The 20,826-nt window shown below is 45.5% G+C and overlaps 1 protein-coding gene across 1 annotated transcript in view; it reads right to left on the minus strand.

Moving 5' to 3' along the window:
- Nucleotides 1-6,518: 6,518 nt before the first annotated feature.
- Nucleotides 6,519-20,826, minus strand: part of LOC131880839 (uncharacterized) — a 28,116-nt gene continuing 13,808 nt past the window's right edge. Inside the window, exons 2-4 of the mRNA XM_059227554.1 lie at nt 15,278-16,891; nt 9,150-12,567; nt 6,519-8,919 (exon numbers count right to left, since the gene is read on the minus strand). Coding sequence (XP_059083537.1) covers nt 7,021-8,919; nt 9,150-12,567; nt 15,278-16,891 — 6,931 coding nt within the window. The 3' untranslated portion in view covers nt 6,519-7,020. The remainder of the gene's footprint in view (nt 8,920-9,149; nt 12,568-15,277; nt 16,892-20,826) is intronic.

The raw sequence follows: 20,826 nt of genomic DNA on the forward strand, positions 1-20,826 counted from the left end.
TATTTGGTGGAATGTTAAACTGCGGGATGAAATCGTGTCTGATCACTTTACAACCATTCAAATGAACTCGGCAATTCGATCCATCTCTCGCGTCAAGGAGGTGCCAGGAAAAGACGGCGTTGTTCTCGAATATCCGCAAGACAAACAAGTTCCATTTGGAGGCTCAGCTCATTTCCGCTTCAGCCCTTAATGACAAAGCCAGATTGGCCATACTGACTTTTCATAGAATATGGCAACTAACTTTCTTCCAAATATGAGGTCTGTCGAGGATGTGGATCCACTTGCGTGTTTGGGATAGGGATCAATGCAGTGCATTAAGCTTGCCTCGCTTTGTTTCTTTTCGGGTTGGTTCTCAATTCAGAAGATGAGAATGGCTACTCCCATCAGACACGAAATCTCAGCATCTCCAATACTCGTCATAAGGTGATAGCCACGATCATCGATATCCGTTCAAGCGGTAGATCAGCTGAAAATGACTTGCACCTCCAGCCCCATCTTTGGTTTTCCAAATAAAATGCTTGGTACGTGTATCTCAAACACTGCCAACATCTGTGCGAGTCGAGGAGTTTGTGGGCATGAACCTGATATCCAGTGCTAACAAAGCAATATTCATCTCTGACACCATCTCGCATGTATTGTATGGATGTAGTAATAGAACATTGAACACATGTTCTCGATGCACAAAAGAAAGTGCTATCCAATATCCATAGTATGGAACACAGCCTTAAAGAAATATGTGAGTTTGAATAAACGATACATAAAGTGCTTCTTTCTTGAGTGATAAAAGGACGCTTTCTCGTTTTTTTTTGTTTTTGGGGGCTCTTGGAGTTCATTGGTGGCTCTCTGGGATTCAGGTCAGGAACAAAGCGCCATATGAGGCATACAAAGTATCAATAATGTGTTCTTGGAGCTCGGATTCTTTCTCTCTTGAAACTTCCACGACATCGATGGTTCTCGACTCATGGAGTGAAAAGAGTCTTGAGATAAAAACCTGGGATTGATGGAGGAAATGTCGATGGATTGTTCCGTGGGACAGTTTCATTGAAGGATCGCTTCATGCTTCGATTGATTCAATTCAGGGCATCGGAAACAAGAAGACGAGAAGGAGAAAAATATTGCTTTAAGTTCTGTTGGTACCTTTTGTCGGACGATCGTTTCTTTGTGTGCCTCGAGTCTATTTCGAAATTGTACCGGTGCCTCAAACCCTCAGGAATTATGAAACCAACTTCGATCCGATAGTGTGATTGAAAGAGACAGTCACGTATACTAGGAGCTTCAAACTTAAAAGACATATATTTGATTCCATGTTTCCTTGGGTAGATGACGCTGCTGCATCAGTGACGCATAATGTTATCCTGGGCTTTAAAGATATAAAAGGTAATGTATCTTCGTCAAATTCTATATCCCTTGATTATTGTTTTCATTTTGTAGTGCTAAATTGCTTCCTTTAAGTTGTTTCAAAAAGCGTTTAAAACTTTGATGCTTTCGCAATATCAATCAATTGCCGCCACCCTGACAAATTGACCGAAAAATTCAACAGAGGCCCCTACCGAGCTAGTATAAAATAAAACATATCTTGACCGAAAAATGAACTGCAGGACATGGCAAATTGTACAGTTAGTATACCAGCTTTAGTACCAGTCTAAATAAACTAAATCCCAATAGATTGACTTCAAGAGGAGCTAACAGAATCCGTTTTCCTATCCATTTTACCTCATAAGATAAGGAGGGGGTATTGGCACACTCGAGCTCCTAATTTCATTTGAAGAAGACAAACTTGCCAGTTGGCGATATCACTCCACATCTGACGATTCGAACTGATTTCCATTCAACTCCAGATATCTGCTGTCAATGTTGAACAATACCGAATACCGCATAGAATAGCCCACTGTTTGTAAGGATCATCATGAAATGCTTCTTTTCAATTGAGACGAGCCCGTCCCATAAGGTGAAAAGTTTTGACAAAATCAGTCCAATCTGTTCCACGTTCATCCGAGCACTTTTTTCCTCTTTCTTCATTTTTGCCACTGCAATCATCTTGGGAGGTACGTTCAGGATCACTGACAAAACTCTCTCCAACCCTTGCACAAATCTCAAGATCCTCTCCTAGAGAGTCAAAGAAGCCAAAAAGTCCCATCCTTGCGTTCTATTTTTGGAGAGTGGTTCTGGGATGTAAACTTGCTCTAAACAAGGGCTTGTTGTCCTCAGACTTAGTTTGCTGGCTTGGGTGGTGAAGAATGGGTTCGAAAATAGCAGCGGGGGATGATGGGCTCAGGCTCGAAATGTGGTGTTTCAACAAAAGAAGGATTTGATACATAATTTATATGCAAATTTGCCTCTCAGCCTCTTTCCTGCTCCACGCCGAGCATCGAACTCACATGGTGCAAGTGACGTGCCATATCCTCACTCACCGACGACGCTGCCAAATGATTGAAAAACCCTCTTCATCACGACCTTTTCAACAAGCCATTGGTGGAGGAATGACGGTCCAGCCATTCCCCAAGATTCGTCTCCTAGTTTGTTAATCGTGTAAAACATAATATAATTGTACAGGTAATGAGTCCATTCGACATGTTTGACTTGCTTTAGAGTCGTAATTGCAGACCAACTGTTTTCTCGTTCAATAATGCAGCTGGGGCTCGAAGAAGTCCTTGACATTTTTATGGATTTTAACCTGGATCTTTTTGAATGGCGCAGGATTGTCCGTTCTTGGCTCCTCCTGAACAGTATAGTATGGAATGTGTTGTTGAGAGGTTGGTTTTCACACTTTGTTTTATTTCCATTCAACTCTCTTGTGCGGTACGTCTTCGTCTTCACATGAACAAACAATATATGGTTACTTGGTTATTTGGTCGCCAACCAGCAGGCAAACCAAACGCGGAGAAGTCGTCCGAGAAAGACAGGCAATTTAGCAATTATCTCTGCCATTCCACCCAAAATCTCTCAAAGCCAAATCCTGAGAGGGGGTCTAACGACCAACAACAAGACTCCAATCAGACAAGGGACCTTTTATGTGAGTCAAGTATCTTACTATAGGCCTTTTGAGGTTGTAATGGTGATCTAGTAGTTGTAAGTTCTAAGACTTATGAAAATATTTTGCAGTTCAAAACAACCGTCATGAGGGGGCTAGACTGGGGAAAGGTAGAGGGCCAAACGGCAAGATTTTTCACGCTGTAATTAAGATCTCAGAATGAGTTGGAAACAATGACAAAGTTGCCGCTGAAGAAGTTACAAATCTGGCAGTAATTTGACAATAAATACAACCTGGCACCCTTGTTTTGCATGCATAGCCCATAAAAACCTTAATTAATTTTTGGGAAATCACAGCCCCTTGTGAAAAGCCATGAACGGATGGGATTGTCTGACTCACTTTCAAGATGAAAGTCATTAATTTGGATCAATTCACACGGACAGGCCTTCAAAAATGAATGAATGAATCGATAAAAACGACGTCCAAGTTATTCATACTCGATTAGCTTGGTTTCAAAAAAGATTAGTCAGGGTGGCCAAAAGTGTGCTTAAGAGAGAAAAAAGAGCATATCCCAAACTTGGATTCTTTCACTTAGAATTTGCAAGTGATAACATATAATATTTACGTATTTTCAGACTCTAAGTAGACAAAAGTTTGATGGCATCAGAGATAGAAAATAGAAAACGTGCACGGAACAAGATGTCATTCTGTAAAAAGCAAGGAAAAGAGGCGATTGAAATAATGGTTGTGGTAGGATTGTTACTTTTACGTACCAACTCGTATTCCCTGTTATAATTCTTTTTTTTTGAACACCAACCTAAGAATTGCGGCAGGTGCCCTAAATATAGACTGTTTTCGCCCAAGCATAAAAATTTCAAGGTTAAACCCCATGATATTGAAGTCAGTTAAGCTCGGATAGATGTTCAGCACATAGGTTTTCGATTCAGTCATAGCGAGTATAAAAGCGAGTAGAAGGGAGCTAGTCACCTTTTTTTGCTTGCCATTCCGTCGCCCTCGACCCGGTTCTCGGTTTCGTGGAGACAGCCTGGAATTTAGAACTTGGATATGACATAATTGCAGACTCCTCATGTCAGTCTAAGTGGCGGGAACGATTTATTCCATCAAAAATTGTGGTAGTGGCAAAAAACGATGAAAGGCTCCTCCATATCGGTCACTCCCGAGTCTCTAAACTCATGTCTGCAAGTGGCCACCAAGCAACTCTCATAGAGGGCAGCACTCGTAATCGGGGGGGCAGCAAATCTAAAGAAAGAAATTGTTCTTCGTGAGCTAGACAAAGACAGAATGCCATGAGAGCTAGATTGTTTTCAAAAATCATTCCTCGGGGTAGTTCTTGAATTTCCGGCAAGTATTCCAGTAATTTCTTTTGAGTTTACCCGCCGCCATTTTCTCTCACTAACTCTTGTTCAAGTTCGGTATCAATCCGACATGTTCAACTCTCAGAATACTGAACGAACCCTGGGTCTTCTTCGTTTCTTCCTCCCCTCTCCCCAGTAAATAATTGGGGAAAATATGTCAAAGTTGGCATTTAAAGTGAAATAAGACCAGAGCGTTGATTAAATTATGAGAAAACTTCCTAATCATTTGCATTTTTCGTTTGGCTGCCTCTACCTCTGTGAAGTAATGTGATTCTCAAGAGCCGGATTTTCTTTCCATTTATAAGGTCGATTTTGGTTTTAAACACCACTTTTCACGACCATTTGGCACCATTATAGGGTGTATGGTGGTAGTTGAGCTTGAGAAGAGCTGCTAGCAGATACTCGATAAGAGGGCGAGTGATTCATTACCGTTTGTTCATCAGGGGCCTCCTCGATTCATTTCTCAACTCTGATCTTTCGTCGTGTCCAATGATGACCAAGTGAGCTCGATTAAAGGGCGCAAACAACCTCACAATGCATCTGCCATACGACCTAAATGTATCAGATTGCTCCTGAAACAGAGGGAAAAAGAATGCTACTTGCCATTAAAGACGAAACACTGCTTCAAATGAATGTGCTGGAATCATCAAGCAAGTGATCTCCGAAAAAGAAGTAAAGTGAGGAAAAAGTCATCTTATTTTTCATATGAAGGTAGCATGCAAATTGAATTTAGAATGTTTGAAATGGCGTTGCGTGGATAGTCCTGAAAATAATCAGGTGATTGGACACCACCAAGTTGTCAGAGTTCATAGAACATGTTGATTTGAAGCCCACTTTAAAAACTTGACTCTGGCATAGAATGTGACAAGTGATTTATGAAAAAAACATTCACTAAAGAAAATTGCAGCCCTAGACAATAACGTAATGTTTCAGAACAGTTGTGTTTATGACAAAGTGAGCACTAAATTTAATCGAGCGGAAAATTCGCCCCAACTCACGGAACCTAGCTATTGTCGGCTAAATGGAGTGAAAACCAGGGTGATATTACATTTGATCACAGACATCTTGTTATGCCTTGTCATTTTTTTTCTCAGTGGATGTGTTTTCTGAGCTTAAAAGAGAACGCCTAATAGCTCGGTTGCATCATTAATTGAGGCAGGTTCCTCTAATGATGCACCCCACAAACGAATGCCAGAATATCCAAAAGTCATCCAATTCAGGCAAAAGTAATAGGTTTCACTCGGAACACACTCACACACAGACACATGATAAATGTATCTCAATAATCCCCGTGACCACATCGCACGGACGTCATATGAAGAAATGAGCTTCACCCTCCTGGTCCTTCATCCGATTTTTGTCTCTCAAATTACTTGAATAAGTCGAATCCGTCGAATCCTCATATGCAAATTCCAGGGTGACTTGATGTCTTGCGTTCATTCCAAGTCAACTCAATATAATGATTGGGTTCCAATGGTTTCCGTTCATTGAAGGACTTAGTATATGTACATGCTGTGTGTACTCTCAGACAACATTGTACCCTCGTAGGTGAGATGTAGAATCGTATTTTCACGGTCATTAAAATTCAATTTTTCTCCCAGGATCCTCGCCGAACGCCCCGATGGCTTGAAGTGGGGGAATTTCTCGCTGAACGACTTGAGGTTCCACGTCATTTATCCCGTGTTCCTACGTGGATGGAACGATATGTTTTTGAGGTGGATTTTTTTCGTTGAACGGTGTTCAGTGCTCAATGCTCCGATAAGTTGAGCGATAAATCAGAGGCAGATACACAAACCGAATTCATATCGTCCTTTGAAAAAATAACGGCTTGTCGTGCTCAAGAGGTATTTCTGACACCTTAGAATGCCGCCGTTCAAGGCTTAAAACCGCAATTTACAAGCCCTTTCCTACGGGCCATGTCATGCTTTTGCGTGTGAGGAGTCACTTTAAACTAACTTTGTTAGCCACTAACTTAATCTAGAGAGAAGCTCGGAATTCCGAGGCCTAAGCGGTACGTAGAGTCTACATAGAGCGTGACGAAACCCGGTCAGGCCGGTCAGATTCTACGCACTTACCGAAAGACTTTTCTCGCCGTCAGTTGAAAACTTGCCGGCGTTTTTACTTCGGGATTGCTTTTCATCGAAAGGCAAAATCAATAATACTCAGGGAGATTGAATGTGACAAAACAGTTTATTCATCGTAAAATAATTTAAGAATTTGACTGGAATAGAATTGCAACCGTGCACAGACGCTATAGTACAAAAAGAGTCTCGCAATTGATGAATCATTATTTGTGTGTACTACAATGAACAACGGTGAGTGTTGATGGCTCGAGGTGTGGATTACATATTCCATTTGTTCTTCATTGTTGCGGTGTAAAAAAACTACCATCTTTGAGTTTGAATATCACAGAGGTTTCGGAGGATTCTTTGAACGGCAATTGTTTTGGTTGTGGTGTGACGGTTATGTAACCAGTAACAACCGGGGTTCCTTTTTAGTGATACGAGTGAGAAAACCTTCTTCGTGTTTGATTGGCACTTGAAGCCAAGGGCAAAGATTTTCAGGGAAAGTAGTAGAAACCCAGTCCAAATCTCGGTCATCCATCAGCAAAACAACTTAGGATCGAGCAATGGATGGATGGATGGATGGATGGATGGGCACCACTTTTCCTCCTTAGGTCGTGGCACAGGGCCGTCGTTGATGGACTTTGAGAAAACTTTCGTACTTGTATCTTCTGCCACATTTAACACACTGAAAGGGATCCTGCAGTCCGCCCACGAGGTCAGCTCGCTCACATTCGACGACAGAATGGGGCTCATCCGCTTCCAGAGAGGCCAGCTCTTCTTCCTCGCTATCATCAATTTCAACGACATCCGGATCTGGACCCATAAGCCGAGACAAGGGCACCACGGACAGGAGCATCTTCTTGGGCTGCTTGGGCGAGGTTAGAGTCTCTTGTTTCACTTTTTGATCCTGTGCCTGCAAGGATGGCGTGCGAGGTCCAAAGGATGAGGCTCTAATAAGATTGTCTTTATTCGATTGTTCTGACGAGCTCCCGTCATGAAGTCGGGGAATCCCCAACAGATGTTTGTCTTGACTAACAGCCATATTCCCCGGCCAAGTCTGCTCGGTGGGTTCTTGTTTGCACACCAAAGAGTCCGTAGTAGTTGCACTGCTACTACTTGGGTTGAAGAAGGTGTTATTGATGGATGTTGATTCAATTTCGCGTGAGGACGATGAGCACATGGCCGAGGATGACCGCGGCATCGATGATGGTATTTCTTCTTCATTGGCCTCTGGAGTGGTTGTGGTAGTATTATTGGATTCTATTCCACTTGAAGATGTCAATTGCTGGAGCTCAGGGATCTCGAGGATGGCACGCTCGAGTATATCGACCTGCATGGTCTGTCCATTACCAGTATGTACCGTTAATGAGGAAGGCTGAGAGCTCGATCCATTGGCAGCACTGACCTCGAAAGTGATTTGCTCGTTGGTGGAGAAGCCTGACAAGGATTCGGTGTGGGCAAAAGTGGGACTGTAAGGATGGTCCTCACTCGAGGGAACTTCTTCCGCCGATGGAATATCTAGAAGAGGCTCTTGACTTGGCTCCGGGGTGGGGAAGTCCGGGGTGGACACCGTGAGCATGGCTGCATCTCGAGGAGACAGAAGCGAGGATGCAAACGACTGAGGGGTGCACGAAGACGTGGGCGGGGTGGACATCGAGGGTAAGATGAGTTCACTTCCGGTGGCCACGTGGCATCCACCACCACTATGGCTACTACTACCAATGCTACTAGTCGGGGGAGCTTGGATGAAAATGGGCTGTTGAGCTGGATTAGTCGAAGTGGGAAAAGCAGTTGATCTTGGTGGTTCTTGATGATGGTGGAAACTACTCCCGGACTGCTGATTGGGAGGGATGATAAGCGAAGTTTGAGCACTCCCATTAAAGAAAGTCTGCACGATCCCCGACGAAGGGTGGTGTGGTGGAGGCTGTTGATGTTGAGGCTGTGAGAGGATCGGCTGGGAGGCCTGAACCAGCTGAAAGCCTCCGTTCTGGTTGGCCACCAGGAACTGGGTCGTTGTTGTCGCCGCGGGGAGGGCCGCGGGAGCAGGCGTGGAAGGTGCCATTGGATTCGTGATAAAATACATGGACCCGTTGGGACCTTGGGCCAAGAAGGTGACTGGTCCAGAGGGTGCCGTCTGGAAGGGTGCGCTCTGATTAAGATTGGGCAAGATCCTGGCATAACCCTGATTTGTTGCTCCAGGCTGAATTGGAGTCGGGATGATTTGACCCTTGGGCGGGGCTGGGAGCAGTGGCCGGTTCTTGGAACTGACCCCTCCCGATCCCGGTCCTCCTGTTCCACCACGTTCATTGATATGGAGGGGCATGTTCGGGTGCTTCTTCTTGACATGGTCTCTGATCTTTGCCACCAGGGCAAACGATGCATCACAATACTGACATCTGAATGGTCTTTCTCCCGAATGCTGGACCAAATGCCGGACCAAAGAGTTCTTGTGACGGAATGACAACGGACAAATATCGCAGGGGAAATCTTTTTCTGTTCGGTGAATCTGAAACACACATGAATAAAATGGTCGATTAGAAAATGCTCCAAGGGAATGAGCGATGACTGGGCAGAAACATGAGATTTTGCTCCTTTGCCTGCCTCTTTGATATGCATCACAAAGGAAGCCTGTGTCTGCGTGCTGCCTGCTCTCATCAAGTGAAACGTGGTGTGTATGCGGCGTAGGTGAGGAAGCTATGAACTTATTTGTCAACTGTCATCGTGGTCTTGACTTACCCGCATATGAACAGAGATGTCAGTCACCTCGGCCTCGCAAATCTTGCACTCGTAGTCCTTGTCTCCGGTATGGAATTTACGATCGTGACTTAGCATCTTAGGGAGTGAATAGAACCTCACACCACAATCTGGGCATTTGAAGGCCCGGCAATCCGGCATGTGACTCTGACGGTGTCGTTCCATTCGGCGTTCTTTCCGGGTCCAGAAATTGCATTTCGGACGATCACAATACAACCATTTGCTATCCTCAATGGGTTGGTCATTGAAGTCGGCCTTCTGGCGTTTAGATGAAACACTCGGATCATTGGCACTGGTGAGCTCGGCTTTGATGCTGGCAATAATGGCCTCGTGGCTCATGTTCATCAGGTTGTGGTTCTTCTTCTGCAACAGCATCACCGCCTTCTGCTCTAATTCATCGATGCTTTTGTAATACCGCCGGGGACGACCCCCGCGATTCGGCTCGATCTTAGACCCACTAACACCATTGACATCGGTGGTGGATCCATTGTTCAGGGCATTACTCTGGCTATTGGCATTACTACTATTTTGCAATGGTGTTAGACACACAATATCATCGTCAGACTCGTCGCCATTGTTCTTGCCCGATGCATCGTCCGAGCTTTTCCCCACATCCTGTTGTTGAATTGAATTCTTTTGATGTGGATTTTCTGTATTTCTTTCATTTTCTTTGTCACTCGAAGGTGACGTGACTGGTGAGGAGCTGTTGTTATCGCCGCTGGGATGATTATGGTTGATCTCTGAGAGTGCCACGGAGGGTGTGGACTCCACATTCATCGCAGTGGTTGAGCTCGGACTGATAGACATGGAAGAGGTGGAGGTGGAGGTGGTGGTGATGGTAGTGGTGGTGGTAAGATTGGGATTGCTGGGGTGGGGGATAGCTGCGGTGGCGTGGCTGGAGCTCAACTGATTCAAATCAATGGTTGAAGGGTATGCAAGAATGCTTGAAAGATCCTGAATTGCACTTGAATTGTCATCCTGAAAGAGCACTGGCATTGAGAGATGGTGTTGATCCCGAAGTTTGTTGTTGTTGTCACCGTCAGAAGCACTTGCCACGACAGGTATGCCATTGGTTATGCTACTCGATGATGGCTGGTTATTACTTGAATGGAGGGTGGAGGTGAGATCCGACAAATCGTGTGCATTGACAGGGTCAAAGGTTTCCAAGGCCTTATCGAAAAGATCTGCATAGTTGGGATGAGAAGTGGTGGCATTCGAGTCCTGCAATGACTCTATGAACGATTCATTCGCATTTGGAGTCGCTCGAGTGGTGGCTACGCCCACGTCACTAGATCCGCCCGTGGAGGTGGTGGTGGTGGTGGATATGACGCCAAAGTCGTTCAATCCCGAGATGGTGGTCTCGGGGCTGGGTGAAGGGGCTGCTGCATCCATAAAAGTGGGGGACTCAAGAAGCAATGGTTGATTTTGCACACCACTCGCCTCCTTATCTGGAATTGGTGGTGAATTCAAATGAGCTCGCTCTTTATCGGAAGTGCCTTTTCCCTCAATATCTCGTTTGGAAGGAGAAGGACTGGTTGGCTTTGCTCGCTTCTCAGACGGAGATGTTCTTCCGTCGTCCAATTTGAGCAGAGAATGCAAGGTGTTGGCAACCGTATTGATATCATCCTTTCTCAGGGCCAACATGGTTGTCCCTTGGTTAGAGTAGCTCGGAATAGGTATTGGTCGATTGGTAAATGGGCCTCTTTCACTCCATGTCTGTGGAGGTGGAACCACCCCAAATGTGGGCGTAGGCGCTCCTCTCGATTTGGAGCGAGTCTCTACGGAAGACAACATAGGCAACATGCCCAAAGCCTCCTTGGCCGACGCTCGATATTGATGGAAATGCTTCTCGAATCGAGATCCCCGTGAGCTATTGACAGATTTCTGCTCCCGAGGGAGCTTTGGCAAAGCATCGCCCGACAAGGAAGACGAGGACGTCGAAGAGAGGTCATCAAATCCCCTCATGGGCTCGTTCCCTTTCCATTGGGGGAACTCGGGTTCTTCGTCGTAGCTACTCAAGCTGTCACAGCTGCTCGAGTCCTCACCTTGAAAGTCATCTTGATCTGGTGGACCCATTGCGGCGTCATCCTCACTTAATGAGGCATCGTTATCACTGATCTCTTGTTTCTTGGCAATAAACTCGGAGATGTCTTGTTCCGTCAGCTTCTTCACCAACACTCGCATATCCTTCAGGGGGGCTACGGAGACCGCCTTGGTCACTTTCAGATGGGGCACTCGCTCCTTGAAGAAATCCTCGTTCAAGTCGGTGGACTCATCGTCCGAAACGAGATCCACCACATCACCGTGTTTCACTTCAGCCTCTATCTTGTACTCTTCGTGTCTGGTGCCAGGAACAAAGCGACGGATCAGCTTTAGTGGATTTATTTTGATACCCATTTCATCGCTGGCGTTTTCAAACTCGTTGGAGGATGAAGAAGACGAGGATGGTGATGAACTTCGGGTTCGCTTCCTCTTCATGTCATTTTGATGTGTGCCATTGACAGGCGGGGTGTTCCTCGGTTTTGTATTCTTCTTCCTCTGATCCCTCGAGCATCGACCTCGCGACGAGTCGAGTCGTGGACCGTGTCTGAGTTTGGTGTTCTTTGTTTCCACTTGTTTCAAAATGGCTCCATCTACATGGTCGTGTTGTTCCTGCACCTCGTTCTCTATATAAACATTCAGGAGCTCTTGGGGCACAACATGAAGCCGTTCCTGGAGGGCCAATTTAAAGTGCTCGGGGAGCTCAGCCGTGAGTTGGAACGTCTTGTCGAGTCGACTCCGTTTGGTTCCATTAGCATCTTCTCTTATCTGCTGTCTTTTACGATTTGTTCCTTGGTGGTTCCTGAAGGTGTTCTCACCACCCTCAATGCCGGTGTTACTTTTTCTATGGGGATGCTCAAGCGGCGTCTGACTTTTGTTGGATTTGGTTCCAATTCCCTGATTCCCTTCAATGGCAGTTGTTTCTATTCTATTGTGAGTAGCACGCTTCTGCAAGATGTCATTTTTGACGGGTGCTCCATTTTTTCCCTCCACAACTTCTTTGCCATGGGTTAATGTGCCCTCAATCAGTGTTTTTCTCGGGGAATGCTTCTGTCCATTGCAGTCGTCACTCTCATCTGGCTGGCGGTGCTCCAAGTTTGATGGAACATCCTTAACTCGAGTCCAAGGGATCTTGACCACCACCCGGGGTTCTACCACGCCAATGGTACGCACCGTGGTGGTCTTGGGGATATCCCGGTTAGTTGAAGAGGTTTGGTCAAGTTTTACCAACGGTCTCGCCACCGCGACTACTCGGGGCCGTGGTGGCACACTAGATGATGTCAAGGATCGATCAAATGGATTCTTTCTTGTTCGTTCACCACTGGCCTCATCTCCGATACGTCCAGTGGTTGGTGCCAATCTAAAAAAGGAGGATGGAACAAGGTTTTGAGAATTGGAAAAGACGAGGGGAGGGTGGACAAGGCAAGGAGCGCTCACAGCTCACAACTCGCACACAAAGTTCATTGGATTGCATACTGTAAAGCGAAGGAGACTGAAGCTCTACTTTAATGGAAGAGAAAGCTAATCGATGGACATGACGTTCTTTTTGTCCCTGGTGAACCCTTTATTGGTCCCATCAGCATCATTAGCCTCGTCTATTGTTTCCATTCAATCTTCTTGGAAGATCTTCGGTGTTCTACCCTCCTCCAATTGCCTCAGTTAGCTGGAAGCCCATGGATGAGTTCTCCTGCTCCTCCTTTTAAGTAATGAAAGTCCCTTCTAATGGAATCAAACGGCTTAAAGTGCCATCGTACAGTCGCTCTCAAACTGTCCCAAGCATCGCTTCGTGGGCGAGATTCCGTTATCAAATGATGAAAGACTAACCAGTCCCACTACTGCCAAGAGTAACTGTACCAATGGCAGACTCACAAAAGGGAAAAACTCATGATATAGAAAAATGAAACTCGTTCGCCCTCCATATCCATCTCTCCCCTTCTCCATCTTCATCATCTCCGCCTTTCGCCATTTTCGAATGGTTGTTCCAAATGTGCCCAATTGTTAGCTGACTGACTGTCTACATCTTGCATCCGCTTTCAACACTTACATATACTCCCAGGAGATAATTCAATTACTAGTTGAGCATCAATCTCACCTTTCTTCTTAGGGAAAAGTAACCACGTACGTAGAAAGAGGGGTCTACAGATTCCTAAAATGACGATGTCCACGAACCAAAAGTCTCTGATTAGAAATCAATAATAACGCGAATATGCGTCGGATAAGACCCAGTCAATAAGTTTGATGCCGTCTTTCTCTCTGGAATCAGTTCCATCTCGTGGCTGGTCCATGGTTGATCTTTACTTGCCAACGCTTTCGAACAAGAGGAGAAAAAGGAAGAGAGGGAACTTGAGCCATTGGTTCCGTATAAAAGCCAAATCCCCATGTAACGAAAGGGAACAAAATATGATTCATCATTTCTTTATTGATTGGACTACTTATAAATAGTGGAGAACTTGAGAAAAAGATGGAATTAAAAGAGCGCAGATCGCCTTGTTTCAAATATTGGCCAAAGTTGAAGGGTCGCAAAAACATTTGAATTTGTGGATTTTGCTTCATCCACGTTTTTTAAGAAGTCAATAGTCCTAAAGGACCAAAACTAGGTGAGACAAGGGGTCTCGCCGGTCTTCAGGATTCCTGAGAGAGCATTTTGCTCTAATCAAAATGGTGATGGTTCAGCTTCTCTGCTTTTCTCTCCTTTATGATGAATAGCCTCTTAACAAAATTTGATTATACCAACAAAAGAAGTGGAACAGCCAGTTCACGAGGAACAACTTTTCACTGGAACGACTTTCTTGGTGCTGTCACGATGATGTTACTGTACAACAGGGCGGAATAAGGCTTTTAGAGAATGTTCATACATAGTCCATGTTTAGAAGAGAGAGCACAGAACAAGGGTCCATCTGTGGTTCAGCCTGAGTGGAACAACTGTTACCTCGAAAGTTGTGGAGCAATTCAAAAACGACCAAAAATGATGTAACAGAATGTCGTTATCGGCCATGTTCGAAAGGAGAACAACCAAGGAACGAACGCTAGCTCACCTCACATTTGTAGTTCCAATTATGGCCGGGAATTTGGTCCACTTCAAGGAATAAGGGGGACAGAGAGAGTAGTGAGAGAGCCACATTTTGGGAGGTTTGTTTGCATTTGGTTGAGTCAGGTCCTTCAACAACTGCCATTGTTGAGGTTTGGACACCATTATTAGAGCTCGGGTTCCTTTCCAAGAGGGAGAGAGAATTAATGTTCCACACCAAATCCTCTTTCCCTCAAAACCTCAGGTGTGCCATAAGTGATCACACAAGGCAAAATCGCAAATGCACGTTGGTATGGCGAATAAGGTGTGGCAAGAGAGCAATTCAATCCTTCGCCCAGGTATGATCATTCGATATTTGTACATCAAAGTGTTTCCATGAGCTACTAAACCTGGCCTATGGAACTTGGAACGCGACTGGCGTTTATCCCATCTAGGTTGCATTAAGGGAAATGAAAGAGGATTCATCACAGCACGAGCGAATGTAATTTTCGTTGTCATTTAGCTCAACCACTCTCGGGGACACCGTGACAAATGGACAAGAACCACCACTTAGGAGCTCGACACAATTGTCAAGTTAAAGAGAATAAAACGTCTTATTTTTGAGAGAGAGCATACTGATCTTTCCAAGATGTACAAGTACGTTCACAAGATTGAAGCCATGAGTAAGATTCCCTTAAGGTTCTGAGATTGCTTTCTTCTAAATAAAATTGGCTGTTATGTCCACAGCTTTCCATGTCTCATTTAGTGGAGAAAGGGGCGTCTCCGTGGTTTCTGCTTGTGTTTCATATTGATCCAATGTTCGTACGTTCCAACAAAGGTAGTCGGGAGAAAAGGGATCAAAAGAAGAAAAGTCATCTCTTTGCCATTAAGGTTGGGAACACTTGGCGATCAGGATTAGAGTTGGCGGGTGAAAGTGTAGGCAGCGATCCAAAATGTCCCCCCCTCCTTTATAGTCTTGCATATCTCATCCTTTATGGACGAGTCAAGATTGACTTCTAACAAAAGATCCTTAGCTTTTGGTCTTCCACAACCATATTCTTACCTCGAGAGCTCGTTTTCACCATCGATAGTATTGGCGGGAATTGTAATCGCGTCTTCGATTTGCTCGCATTCTTCGAGCACAATGGCCTGACTCTCCAGCTCATTGTGCTCCAGGACCATTCCACAGCCTCCACATTGTATTTGCCCTAAGGCCGAGTTAGACGCCGAGGATCCACTAATGACCACAGTGTTGCCACAATTATCACAAAGTTGAAGACTTCCTCCTTCCTGTTCAAGTTCCAAAGCTTTTCCGCGTTGCCTCGAGACTTGACAGTCCATTCCGGGATGCTTTTCATTTAATCGAGTACCCTCCTTCTCCTCCTCTCCCTCTTTGGACACCTCGTCGGCTTTCGTGCTTGGGACGACACGTGTCTGAAATGGGACTCCCCACGAAGAAGAGGAGGCTTCCTCGGGTCCTTCATACCTTGAATGGATCGGTACAGTCGTGGTCGAGGCTGGGACCGAGTTCGTGGCTGGTGGGGAGAACTGCTCATCGATGGAATCGAGAACTTGGTCCACAATGAGAGACAGATCTTGGTCCTGGTGGTGGTGCTGATGGTGGTGATGGTCGGTGGGTGGTGACTCATAGTTCACCCCCCTCCCGGACCTGGATGCTTCTTCGTTCACGACTGACTCGGAACGCAGCGGGGAGGCCTCGCTGGTCACGTGGCCGTCGTTGGCTTGATTGGCCCCCTCATATGAGCAGTCATTGGCCTGAGCTGTGCCCGCGTTATGATTAGGGTGGGAATCTTGATTAAGCCCCGTTGGAAGTGATGGAACCCGGAAGTAGTCTGCATTCGAGTACAAATCACTATGATCATCCATCCTGGTCAAACCTGGGCGCGAATGGTTGGTGTTATTGCTGCTGTTTGAATACCCGGAGGCTGGACCTCGATGAAGACCCGGAGAAGCGGCATAAAACTCCCCGCCGAAACCCGAGTCTACCGATTGCTGACTGGGAGATTGGCCATGGAATGATGAAGCGGGGGAGGTGGAACTAGAAGAGGCAGTGCTATGGGATCGAGGTGGCACTTGAGGTGGAACATGTTGTCCTTCCCCATGGAGGTACGATTGCGGAGAGGCTGTGTCGAGGTAGCTCTGTAACATGGAGGACAGTTCCTCATCGGGAACCAATGGAGTTGTCATGAACGGTCGGTTGGACCGACTGTTATCGTAACCTCCATAACCAGGATGGGATTGGTAATAACCAGGGTCTTGTGGTAGGCCACCATCAGCCACGTTTGTATGATGTCCAACAGTTGCTGGGATCGTCTCGGGGTGGAGGGGGGGAAGCGGGAGGAAATTTTGGTGACCAGGATATTTGGAGTTGGGTCCACTTGAGCTGAATTGGGCATCATTTGCTCCTGTTGTGGCAATGGGATGATGATGGTGGTGGTGGAGATGGTGGGGATATATTAGCTGTTGTTGGTGTTGCTGCTGTTGCTGAACATACTGTTGATGTTGTTGCTGTTGCTGTTGGTGATGGTGTTGTTGCTGATTGTACATAGAGCGTTGGAGCTGCTGATGGTGTTCCTCATTCGACGGTCTCACTCTCATGGGACGGCTGCTAGTTGGACCAGCTCCATTGTTGGTATTGTTCCCTTGGTGTAACATCCTGTGGAAAGAGAGAAAAAGAAAGATGTTATAAGAATTGGACGGAAACATTTGTCCTCTGACAACCTCACATCCAACCCAACCCAAACCAACCAACCCACCCCAATGTTGCACCATTCTGCTCATACCCAATGGTTTGGCGAATTACACGCCCTCCTCATTATTTAACACAACAATTCTCGAGATCAAACGACTGTAGGGAGATATCTGCCATGTAGTTGTATTGCATGTACCGGGTACTAGAGTTATCATTGTCACCCTGTGACGGAATGAAAATTCCCTATGTTCACAGCCAACACGACGACACTGAACATTTGAGCAAAAACAACATTGATTTTCTGATCTTCACCAACTCGATCCGCACAGTTTACACGTCGTATCCCCTTGTTTCTCGTCACAAAAATACACGAATCTTCGTCGCCCCAATTGGATCGCATCCATCCAAACCCGACCATCTCAAGTTCGTCTGCGATCTCTTTGGCCAGAATCTAGCTGAGCGAATAAAGAGTTGGCTGAACAAATAATGACTAAAGCTTGTTCAATGTTAGTCCAGGATAACTACATACAGAGTGTGGCTGTCACCCCGGACTTGGAAACGTGAGCGAATCTACTTACGCACTCCTATGTACGAAGTAGACAACAAATGACATTTTCCATTCCCCTCTCATAAGGAGGTGGGAAGACTCGATCCCGGTAGAAATTTGGTAATTTTGCCTCGCTGAGACAGGCTAATCTCATGTACTTATTATATCGGGCCTTGACACTACAAACTAGGAATGGGCTTCCCCTTCCAATCAGACCCGAAAACTTTTGCGTAATCACGGTAATTTGGGCTTTGGCTTTGAGAGGAAATCAAACGACGTCAAAAGGAAGCATTCACGTTTTCTCTCACTCATTCGCTCACTCACTTTTCAAAGCCGACTCAAGGAGTCACTTAAGTGTCACCCCAAACCTGGAAATTCGAGTCCGAGAAACTCAATCTCCCAAACAAATTCGTACGTACGTACATCTTCCAGAGCGTCAGTCAAATCGCTTGAGCTCGCTCGTTCAAAAGAAGTTACGATTTTTGAGGTTGACAAATGACTTCACTTTGTGCCAAGTTCATTCATCGGCTTATATACGTACGTACGTATTGCTTGTCGTTGAGTACGAGTCGCAAGCGATTCTCGGTCAAAGAAAAAGAAGCCGACGATCACGTGTGCTTGTGTGAAGCAAGTCGCAAGTTTGCGACAGAGATCGATTCCAAGAAAGAAGCGGAAACTTCATGATTCCTTTTTTCTCGTTCTCCTCTCTCTTGCCAGAGGAAGCTTTGCAAACTTACAAGCTCTGCTATTGTGGTCGACATGGTATATCCTTATTCATAAAACCGATCCTCCTTCTTCCTCTGGATTATTTAGGCTGACAATTTCACTCTGCCCTCTCAAGGAACAGATGCCACCCAAAAACCGAAGGGAAAAAGGTTATTCATGATTTGGGGGAGGGACGCCCAACCCACCTGGGGACAAACCTGAGAGGGAGGAGGTAAGCAAATGGCCGACAAGGTGTCATTTTGATTTAAGGGCCGGGTTTTAATATCCATTGGCTGATATGTCTGTGTGTGGGAATTGTGAATCTGAATTGAACTTATCGACTTCCTGCATGAGCTTGTAACTTCAATTTGGATGAACATGGCCGTCAGCAGATGGGGTGACAAGTTTTGATTTTGAAAGATGACTGTCACACTCTTGGTAGATGGAGTCGTTGTCCGTAAGCTAATGCAAGTACCTTGCTCGTGAGATCAGGACAACCATCGATGTCTTGTCTTTGGTCCAGAATGTCGGAACAATGGGCGAAGAAGTGATTGGCCTGCCTGTCACCTGAGCTCAATCCATGAATACCTTTGAGAGAATGGGACGAAATTTCTGTTTGCTTTTGTGAATTGGTGTCTCTTACTTTCTTGACAGTGGGACCTAAACCATAGTTGGGCAGTGGCTATTTTGGTTGCCAAGATGTCAAGCATCATCCCTCTAACAAGCAATTAGATCCCCCGCATTATGCCATCAGTTTTACATTTCATATCGTCAAAAGCATCATTTGGCGGTTGGCTACTCCACGAGTCCAGGGGCGTTCCTCAAGGGGACATCCTATGTCCACCTCTGGTCGCAAGACATATCCAATCGAGAAGCGTTTAGGGCTTGCATTGAATTTGGTCGCGTTAGCTCCTTTTAGAGTATCCCTGGTCTGCCTATCGAACACGGCAATGACCCCGTGTATACTTTGGTCTACTGCACAGCACCCCAACAAAGGTCTCTCTTCTTGGGTTATTTGGGCAATTTGAGCTAAAATGGGCTCGGAACTCCAGGTGTCCCCTTTGTGGACTCATTCATAAGATCACTGAATGTGAGTGAGTGAGTCAGGAGGACCAATAGCCCAGCTCGTCCACCTTCAATAGGAACCAAAACCTACAAATGGACTTCTAAACAAGCATTTCTCAGTTCATGGGTCACGCCCACATGACATAGATCTTTCAAACAGGCAATCATCTCAAGATCGTCCTCAGAGGCACATTCAGTTGATTCACTAATTGAAATATGAGCTCGTTTTAAGATGTCCAAATTCAAAGAGATCTAGTTTATTGTTGGATGGCGACAATCCGGTTATTGATGGCAAGAGGAAACAGCCAAGCCATTGGTACGAATGGAGAAAATAATATCAACCATCCCTCAAAGCAGGAAATACATATCCACCAACGATCCACTTCTTGCTTCTCTTATAGCTTTGGTGTGAAAGCGCTGAACTATTACCATTATACGAGTCCCTTTCAAAAATCGGGAGAAGAGCCAGAGAAAGAGAGAGAGTTCAATGAGCCAATTGGATTTTCAATTTCTACTCACTCACTTAACAAGTTCCTCTCTTCTCAAGAGGGAGATTATCGTTCCATGTGATTGCACCCATATAAAAACGAAATTGGATCACCATTTTCGGGCCAATTCCTTCTTCTCCAATAATTCAGAGAAATTCGTGTGTGTCTGTGTGTGTCTCTCTCTCTCCCTTAAGCAAATAGAGCACAATCGCGTCCATTGTCGAAAAGAGCTCTGCAATTGAGTCACTTTTTCCCAGGCTTCATAGTCAACGACCAAAAAACCTTTTTCTGAAGCAAATCTGTATACACGTATACAGTGCGCACTGTTTGTGCGATTCATGAGTTGCATATCCACACGTGGAGGTTGGAATGCCATCCATGATGTTGGAAGGTGGAAGTTGAGCGGGAGGTGGAGATTGATTGATTGCTTTCGCTTTGAATTAAACACAGCAGGAAAGGTCGTTCTTGCACCCAGGGGTCTTCACACATAATCAAGTTAGCAAATTGCTGACACAGCTCACACCAACAGGAATTTCCGAGGCATCTCAATCAAAGAAGTAAGGATCCAGGAGGCAGGCCAAAAACACGTTGTGTTTGGAACGAACTTCCCCACCCACCCCCCTTGAAATATGCTCTTTTTATGCAGGATTATCATTGTTAGATTGTACAATCATGGCAGATCAATAATAAGTGCTTTGTCATGACGACACGGATTCCTCATCAGCGTCCATTATGAGCATGAATTCGTCAATTAACCGGGTATTTCCTATCATGTTTTTGCACCATCACTTTCCCATCGCCATGTTCAAGAATTGGTGAGTGAGTGAGTGCATGGAGATACCGGTGGATGCCGTTGGAAGTTGAGAGACTCGAGCGCACTTAAAAACGAGAGGTTCGCTGAGCTCGCCCAAAATGGCTGCCTTGCGTGTTCACTCCTCGGGATTTAATTTTCTCGGACCCATATATCTTGGTCCTTTGTATCGTTCTTTGGTATACCTAGTTGGTTGGACTGGCAAGTTGGTTGGCTGGGCTGAACTGTGCTCGTCATCAATTTTTTTAGTAATATCAAGATCAAAAAGAAGACATGCCATCAT

Source organism: Tigriopus californicus, chromosome 5 (assembly GCF_007210705.1).
Source record: "Tigriopus californicus strain San Diego chromosome 5, Tcal_SD_v2.1, whole genome shotgun sequence".
Classification (NCBI taxonomy): domain Eukaryota; kingdom Metazoa; phylum Arthropoda; class Copepoda; order Harpacticoida; family Harpacticidae; genus Tigriopus; species Tigriopus californicus.